The sequence below is a fragment of the Bidens hawaiensis genome, unplaced genomic scaffold (genome assembly GCF_021521415.1).
Source record: "Bidens hawaiensis isolate Kalapana, Puna unplaced genomic scaffold, B.hawaiensis_p1.1 tig00010347_1, whole genome shotgun sequence".
Classification (NCBI taxonomy): domain Eukaryota; kingdom Viridiplantae; phylum Streptophyta; class Magnoliopsida; order Asterales; family Asteraceae; genus Bidens; species Bidens hawaiensis.
The window spans coordinates 298,931-308,588 of record NW_027491785.1 but is presented as its reverse complement, the minus strand read 5'-3'; the positions used below and the strand labels follow the sequence as shown (position 1 = coordinate 308,588).

The 9,658-nt window shown below is 31.8% G+C and overlaps 1 protein-coding gene across 1 annotated transcript; it reads left to right on the top strand.

The window, feature by feature from the left end:
- Window positions 1-7,943: 7,943 nt before the first annotated feature.
- Window positions 7,944-9,234, top strand: LOC143534838 (F-box/LRR-repeat protein 25-like). Its single transcript, XM_077029227.1, has one exon. The coding sequence runs from the start codon at window positions 8,068-8,070 to the stop codon at window positions 9,040-9,042; it is 975 nt and encodes a 324-aa protein (XP_076885342.1). The 5' UTR covers window positions 7,944-8,067; the 3' UTR covers window positions 9,043-9,234.
- The last annotated feature ends 424 nt before the right edge of the window (window positions 9,235-9,658 follow it).

Here is a 9,658-nt window from a genome sequence, read left to right as displayed (position 1 = left end):
TGTTTTCAAAATAATTCGTTTGTGTTAAAATATTTTAAATGATAAAGATGACATACACAACTACATATTCTTAAAACGAAGAAAATAGTGCAAATCATAAAAATTTAAACTATTAGTCTGAAGTTTCAAACCCAATTATAAACCAAACCATGTTGATCTTAAACTAGCTAAACCTGCTGACCCTGCTTTCATTTAGATGGCCTAATCGTTTTCATCGGTTCTTTAACACCCCTATTTGAATTTCAAGTGACGCTCTCATAAGCATTCCAAGTTTTCTATTTTAAAAAGCTTTCGTGTTTAATTTTCCAGTATTCACTTTATATGTGTAACAAACTTTGATGGTTTAAAAGGTTACTTTGAACGTTTTCATGTTTTGAGTATATTTGAGAAAATAATTTTTAACATACTTTCGATCATTTTGAGAAAAATAATTTTTTAGGATACATCTGATCATTATGAGAAGAATAATTGTTAGTAGATTAAGCTTTATAACACACATTGCGAGCAGAATACGATCTGCAGATTACAGGTAAAATATAATTGTTACTTGATTAAGCTTTTTAAACGGAAGGGTATCTTCGTCAAACTGCAGAATACATGTCAAAAAGATTCCAGGGGATGTTTGGTTAAAATGCTGCAGCACCAAGATCTGGTATTCAAATTAGAGGTGCACAAAAAAACCGGTTCCGGACCCGACCTGGCAGTTCCTACCCGGAATCGGACCCGACCCTACCCTACCCGCGGGTACAGACCAGGTTTTGGTTTTCCCCCGAGAACTGTACCCGAACCGGAACCGGTTCTGCCAATACCCGGTCAAAAACCGACCCTACCCTACCCGAAACCCGAAAAAAAACCGATGGAACCGGTCAAATACCCGACTATACCCGGAACCGGTTTTGACTTTTGTTGACCATACCCGGTTCCGGTTACTGAAAATACCCGATTTTGTGCACCTCTAATTCAAATACCTCATGTTAGTTTTTGTGCTTTCAAAGTTTCACTTATTGACTAATAAAAACAACTGAATATTTATTAATTAAGTTTTTCATTGTTTAGGATTTGTACAAAGCAACAAGTTCGTTCATTGCTAAAATGGAGAGGAGAGTGGTTATGGCAGAATATTAGTTGGAGGCAACTTCACTGTATCAATCTGGTAAAAACTTCACCAAGGTATCACGTGAACTCTTTATTTTTCTTTTTTTTTTCCCCAATAAAAAAGTATTGCTCTTTGGGCCATGTACTCGTGTTCGTGGGTTGGTAGGTCCAACTTAACATGAACCCCGAAATTTGACCCGAGCACGACTCAAAACCAGATTGTATCATACACATGTAGAAGAGGCTCTATAAAAAAGTTTGTTTTTTTCTGGTTGATCTGTTAGTAAAGGTTTCAAATAGTATAGCATGATGTTCATTTACTACTTAAACATATATAATAAAGTTATTTGTCTATTAGTTTTTCAAGTATTTTATGTGTAATCTTAGTTGCTCATTATGTTTTTATTTAATATAGAGGCGTCTTCCGAGGGATGGACTGGTCATATTCATATGGTATTTTTTCTTTTCATTACCAGATTACAAATGTTTAATTTTTGTAAATTGTTTCTCTTGTGTTGGAATGTTTATGTTTATGTCTATATTTGCATAGGCCATGTAAGGAAGTTAGAAAGCTAAAATCACCTAGACTGAAGATTAGTGAAAGTGAAAGAAGAAAGTTGGTGGTTGTTGTAGCAAGTTCACGTCCAACGTTTAATATGAGGTAAATGTGATGTGTGTGATTTGCAGAAGTCTTGACTTTTAAAAGTCAAACTACTATAATCGTATAAGTTAGTTGTATTATATATATATATATATTTTCCAATAGAGATTTCTTTGTAACTATATGTATTGGATACATTTTTAAATAACGAAATAATTAATTAAATGAGTGTCATTCTATTCTCATTGATTCTTATGGTTTAACTTACTTAGTGAGAGGTTTCAAATATTCATTATTTAAAGTAATCAGCTTATACTTTAAATAATAGGCACAAGAGGAATCAACTTATTTTAAATAAAGTAATTAGTTCATATTTGGTTTTGGTTTTATCATATGTGTATGCAATATAATATTTTGTTCTATATTAAAAATGGTTTATAGAGTATGAAATTTTGTTATATAATCTAATAATAGTTTTTTACAATTAATTTTATAAATTTCTCATTTTCTAAATATTAAATTTTTAATAGTATTCACAATTATGGTTGTAATAGAGTCATGCCAAGTTGATCTATTATGGTTAGATGCCACTTGTGGTATGTGCAAGGGAAAATGTCACATTATGGTTAAAGAGTCATTAGAGTAGTTGGAAGTTTATATTTTAATTGCCTTTTGTTTAACTGTTAGGATGGTTTAACCATGTTTTGATGCATCACATTATGAACAATGGTTGTTTTTTAATGCTTTGCGGATGTTTAATGGCTATAAGCAATATTCGCATATTTAATACATTCAGGGGCATATTGTTCTTTTGGTTCGTTTTAGTACATTGTTCAGATTTGTTATCCAGGGCAGGGTAAATTGAGAATGGCTTGTTTTAGATATTGCATTTAAAAACACCGGTTTGAATTTACTCTTGCAAAACAAAGTTTTGACTTTATCTTTAAAAAACACAGATTTACTTTACCTTATAATAAACTTTTATTAAACCTAAACCAAAAATGTCAAAACAGATCATCAAACTAAAAAGTGTAACCACATTTGCACCGTCCTAAAACAGGAATGTCAAAGTGATAATTATGATTATAAGAGATCCCTGATGTTTATTTATTGAATACATGCTGGCTACAAGTTGTTGCCATCTTGCATCCTTCATTTGTGGCTTAAATCATTTCGTGTAGTAAAAATTGAACAATTAGCGCTGTTACGTAACAAAAAATCCTCGCTCTGAGAAATTGTTGTGTCCGCCGCATCGCGTGGGCACCTACTAGTATATATATATATATATATATATATATATATATATATATATATATTGTAATTTTTCAATTTTTTTCAAATTTTTGCAATTTAAAAATTATTTTTCTCTACTTTTACTAATTTTTTATTTTTTTAAATAAATTTTCAACGTCAAACTATTAAGAATTAAAAAAACCTGCATAACCTGCTATTCAGGTAAAATACCTAAGATTAGAACATAAAGAAAATTTTAATAAATAGATTGGAACAAAACATTTTATGAGTGACCTAATTGAAACAATTTCGAAATTTGGTTACTATTTTATAGAGTAATCTCTTTAATATAATATGTTTGTTAATTTGTTGATAACAGAATGACTATTGAAATTGAATTAGACAGATACTTTATTAAGGCTATACGTAGTGGGGCTACAAATATGGGCGACTAGAGCGAGAACCCCCCCCCCCCCCCCCCGCAACAAAGGGGCGATACGTGGAGGGGGCGACGATAATTTTTCATCGGGTGGAGAGATGATGATGACAACGTGGCAAGCAATGATTGGAGGATGGGGCCATTTGTGGGCAAGAACACCGCCCCCGGGCTATGTGTCGTCCCTTTTTGCCACATGTCATAAAACACCTCATTTTGTTGCCATTTCCTTACACATAGTCTAAGTAATTGTTAATTTGTTAGAAACCTGAATTAGATATTTGTTGAAACTTTAATTAGATATATTTTGTGTTTTTTTATTTCCTCTCTTTTATTATTGTATGTTTGATAAACTTTACCCGACCCGACTCAATCTGACCCGAACATTCAAACTGACCAGAAACTTTTTATGTCCGATCCTATAAAATTTGAGCATTTAAAAATAATAAGCAAAATTCCGCAATCCACACTGGTTTTGACCATGTATATTTAATTTAGCGTTAGTGAAGAACACTTGAGGCTTAGTGACATAATAAAAAGTTAAAAGTCTTATCCAAAGTGGCAGAACATTGATATTTTATTTAGTATTTTTTAGTATATGTTTCTAATTTCGTTTTAGTATAATATGATTAGTGTTCAATGTTTTGAGACATGCATCACTAAATCATGACAAAGTTGTAGATGAACTGAACTATCACGTAGATCATTCATGAACCTTGGTAGATAATTGTTCAACTTCCATTTTGACTCCTTGTTCGTAAGTTTGTGGACCTTCCTAGTCTTCACACCCGACCGATTAGAATATAGTCTTTTGAGTTTTAATCGTTTAAAATTTAAAATGTTTATAAGTTATACCTTTTTACATATTCTTGTATTTTGTAAAGTTAATAACATTAAAGTTTATAAAATTTATATATTTATTAAAAAGTTTGATTTTTAAAAGTTAAAATATATCATGTTTAAAATATTGTTTTTTATAACTTATAGTTTATAGAATATTTATGATTTTGTTATTTATGAATAATTTCAAGGTTGCAAAAGTCGCTAGACAGATCCTAGGCGGCTGACTGAGAAGTTGGGTGTTCTCAAGTACACGGATACGGTAAATATAAATAAAGTTAATTTTTAGTATATATAAATATCACAAATTTACTAATATTTATAACAATATAGGTGAATATCATACATAAGTTAGAGAAATACATTTTTGAATACTAAATTATTCTAAAATTGCTAATTATTAATTTAAAAAAAATGATATTCATTCTTTAATATTATAGAAAAACGAATTATGGTTGATTTTTTCTAAGTCAAATTCAGAATAAGTTGACCGACTAGATATTATTTTGACTGAGATTGACTACATTTTATCAATTTTAGAAAGGGGCAATTTAATAGAATAGTAACCAAGTTTCAAAAGTGTTACAATTAGGTTACTCAACTTTAAAAACTGTTCCAATTACATCACTTAACTTTCATATTTTATTAATTTAAAGGTTTTAACATGTTTTTTTTAATGTTTTTATTTTTTGTTTCACATAGGAAATCTTTTTATCTTTTTTTTGATATTGACGTTGAGTGGCGACGTGGATTTTATTTTTTATTTTTGAATTTTAATATAATTAACGTTTCTTTATTTTTTTAAAAATATAACTACATATATTGCAAATTCCGACCCCCACATCTTATCCTCTATTTCTTTCTTAACAAACAAAAAAATCGGTGAGACTCGATTTGAAGATTTATTGACCCGATTTGAGAAAAATATGCATGAGTGACCTAATTGGAACACTTTTGAAAGTTTGTTACTATTCTATGAGATATTCCCTTTTAGAAACTATGCGAAGTTAAAGAAAGTCGTCTCGACAACTCGGTCTTATAAACGTACTTTTACAACATTGATAAATTTATAAGTTTATAAAATATATAAATATATATAAATTTACTAATTATTTATTTAAAATTTAACGAAATATTACATACACATATCTATCTATTCTAATAAAAAAAATAATCTGTACACGTGGCATTCTGTGGTTGCTCCTCAAAGGTAAAATCCCGCCAAAGTACATTACTTTTGTTATTGATCCTGTCATGGTATCATAAATTAAATGATTTGGTGCGATCGATGTTAATAGCAGAGCCACTCAGTGACATTCCAATAAGAATAAAAGCATGAACTTTTATTCCTATGGTGAACGAAAATGGCTCCAATTCATTTGGTTTACTATTTACATATAACATTGCAATAGGTAATCTCAACTAATGAAGTAATTAATTGTTCGTTTCATGTACGATATATGTCTAGCGAGTTAAATGACCCACGGAAGTTGTTCTATCTTGAAAAGTACTTTTTCAGGTAAGGCCACCAAAGTTTTTATGTTTGACACATTAACACTTTTAACATTAAAAATTCAAATGTTTCGCCTTTGGCGTTAAAATTTAAACTTTTACATATCAAGACTTTTAATTTCTTAATTTTGGTTGTAAAACTTTTGGATTTTCATATTTGGTCACAACACTTTTAAATTTCAAAACTTCTAAACTTTTGACTTTCGTCACAAAAGTTTTCAAATTTCAAAGCTTTAGACTTTCAACTTTGGTTACAAGACTTTTAAATTTTTATCGTAACAAACCAAATGATAAATACCAGACAAGTTAGTTTCCGCCGCATTCCCGCTGCAACACGCGAGTTTAAGGGTTTCAAACAAGGTAAACTAATGACGGTACGTGTTAGATTTCTTCTGCAAATCAAGTTTGAGTCGCTACAACATGATAAATGATTAAATGAAAACAAACAATTAAAAAAGCTAACACGGCCCCACCGCACCTAGTACGTCTCCATCCGTCACCATAGGCAAGTCATGAGTGGGGTCGCACAACACAACATGGTCTTCCTAATAAACTAACAAAGTAATGACAAAACACTTCAAATACATGAAGCACATGTTTGATATGGCAAATTAAAAGATGCCGTGATTTCTGGGTTAGTCACTTAGTCTTATCAATTAAGGATATGCATAATTAATAAAACCATTTTAGTAATCTATTTATTTATAATATTTTAATTTGTTAGGATGTCAAAGTTTGTGTTTATAATACTTGGATCACATCTTGAAACAAAGTTATCTATAGACTAATGGCAACATTTTTTATTTTCAAATATAGTGACCTGTTTGAAAAGTTATGATTCCACCATTAAATTAGACTCACACATACTATTATACCTATACAAGTCTTATTTGAAACAAGTGGCATTTATTAGGATCAACTACTTAAGAATGAAAACTATTAAACAAGCGGATGCATTCAGAGTTCCAACATAACCTCCCAAGCTTGCATTTGGGTAGATCGATCAGAAACACAAAACGCGTTATATTGTGTATTTATTTTTAGCACCCCTGTCGAGTTTCTTCGCATCCTCCTAAGATATAATGCAAAATATGAGTCAAAAACATGAAATATGATCCCTGTCATGGATTAATATTCTGAAACTCATACACTTACATGAAATATGAACCCTATCATGTCATTGTAATCAAGAAACTCCTTCCATTGTTTCCCAATGCTCATCTGCAAAGTGCTATTTTTTCCTGCCTTGATCTCTCACATTCAGGGTCGTCTCCAAAAATTTAAATACCACGGTCGAGCAAAAATAAAAAGGTCCGTATGCCTTAATGAAAATTTTTTATTCGCTAGCGTACATGGATAAAACTTTTATCGACTGGTTTATTATAAGCAGAAACCATTTTTAGCATGTACTTATCTCATAAACCATTGCAAATAACATTTTTTCAACACCAAATTAAAAACACATATATGTGTAATATGTATAAAAACGTTTGTGCCCCCGAACCTTATGTGCCCCTGCCGATGACGTGGCTCGCACACCCTCCGAGCCTCCCCTGCTCACATTAACAAACAACCACCCCGCATATTTCATCTCCATGATCAAACTATTCTCCAATCATTGCTAGCAACTCTTCACATCATATACATATATAAACATATTAGACTAATTAAAACTAACAAGATCGAGTACAAGACCGCGTATACTTAATAACCACAATTTGAAAAATGAAAAATAAGGAAAATTAATTCATCAAAAGTATTTATATTACATGCCGGTGTGAACAGATTAAACTTAAATCTTGTCGGTATGGACGGATTAAAAATAAATCTTGTCGGTGTGGATGAGATTTCAACTTATAAGAACAAAACCATAATAACGTATCCTTGGTACAAATTCGTCTCAAATGCGTCTTGAAAAACGAAATTTAAAGGAATATTTTTCAAGGTTTCTAGAATTTGGATGGATAAGTTAGGAAACATAAAAAACCGGTCCGTGAAGACTGCTTTTGAGATATATATTTAGTGAGAAAATATGAACGGGTCCCTCAAGATCATTTTCAAAAATTTGGCCGGATTTTCAGGAATTCTTACACGTGTCAAAATACAATTGGTTTATAAATCTCGTCGGATCTTATCCCAATGTGTCGTCTCAGTCCATATTATGTGAGGTAATTTTGAAATATTGGATAACTTTGAGCTAAAACAAATTTTATAGTGTGGGCTCGCTGGAAATAAAAATCGTATATAATTGGACCTAAAATCATATATCCAACCCTAAAATCGTATCTATGTATAAGCCTTAATTTTGGGAATATAATTTAATTAATATTTGAAGTTTTTGTTGAAAATAATGGTTGAAGAAGAGCAAAACCAACATCTGGACGATGATGAAGATGGAATAAGTAAGTTTCCAGATTGCTTACTTGGTGAAATCCTTTCTCGTTTACCCGAAACAAAATACGCCGTTCGAACAGGTGCACTCTTCAAACGTTGGAAACATGTTTGGCATGCGGTTCCTAATCTCGATTTCGTAAATTCTTTTCAAAAAAGTTACAATCCACAATCGAATGCCCGTTTCTTTTCTTTCGTCGACGAAACTCTAACTTTGCATCGCCAATGGAAGCTCAAGAAATTTAGACTGTATAGCGGCTACAATCTTCGGCTTGAATCTCATGTCAACGATTGGATTCGTTATGCTGTGAATTGTAACATTGAAGAGCTCGATTTGGCGTTATGGGATCTGGAATATTGTACCACTGATCGCGACTTTCCGTTGGATCAGTTTGTTTTCATGTGCTCAAGTTTTACACATCTCACATTGTCAGGCTGGTCATTTAATCCTACGGGGGCGATTAGTTGGAAAAACCTTAGGAGTTTATGTATTTCTTTTCTGAAATTAGACGGAAATGATTTGATTGAAAACATATTATCTGGTAGTCCTGTGTTGCAAACTCTGGAGTTGATTTATTGTTACGGTGATTACAGGTGGCTTGATATAACCTCAAAGAGTGTTAAGAAGTTGGTGTTCACCGGATACATAGGTTCAACTGATGACGATTATGGTCCTGGAAAACTTTTCGAAATCAATGCTCCTAATATTTTGTCACTAACAATTCAAGGGGATCTGTGGTTGAGGAAGCTTCTGTTGTTGAGTGTGTCTTCTTTAGTTGAAGCTCACTTAAATTATACGAATCATATGGGGGTCCGTGGGACAGGCCGTGAAGAAGAAGAGACGCTTAAAGGACTTATACTTAACCTTCTACATGTCAAGGACCTCCGAATTGGGCCTTCTTGTTTAGATTTAAAGTGGATTTTCTTTTGGTAATTTGTGGTTTCGTTTATATCAAATCCAAGCGAATATAATGTTAAAGGTTTTTGTATTTGTTATTTGTAGGTTCTAACTAGTTTGGAGACTAGGGGTTTCGTCTATCCATCAAACTTGAAGGTCGCTCATGCGATTAGTTGATTAATGGCGCTTTGATCAAGTTACTTTCTTTTGGTGATTCTCAGTTTTCCTATTTTTCTGTTTTGTTGCACACTTGTGGCCCTTCAAAAAAAGTTTGAGTCTTGAATACGAAACAAGAGTTATACAAATAAATATGTGACTCGAGCTTCAACTTTTTAATGGTGTTTGCTGCTGAAAACGAATCGTTTCTTTATGATTAACAGTAATTTAAGTTTTATTCTAAATTTTGGAGATTTATAATTTCTTGTATTTGAAATGTAAAATATTGCAAGATGTGAACCCTCAACTTCTTAGATAGAGGCTACATTACAACAAAATCCTTTGGGATATATAAGCGATAAAGAACCGTCAAACGTTATGTAAATACATATTTTAAAAGCGATATATAATTTAATACCATGTTTAAAACTTGTGTTTTAGATGACACCTAGTGGTCTACCCAGCGCGTTACGCCCAGTTGGGTGATGTATTTTCA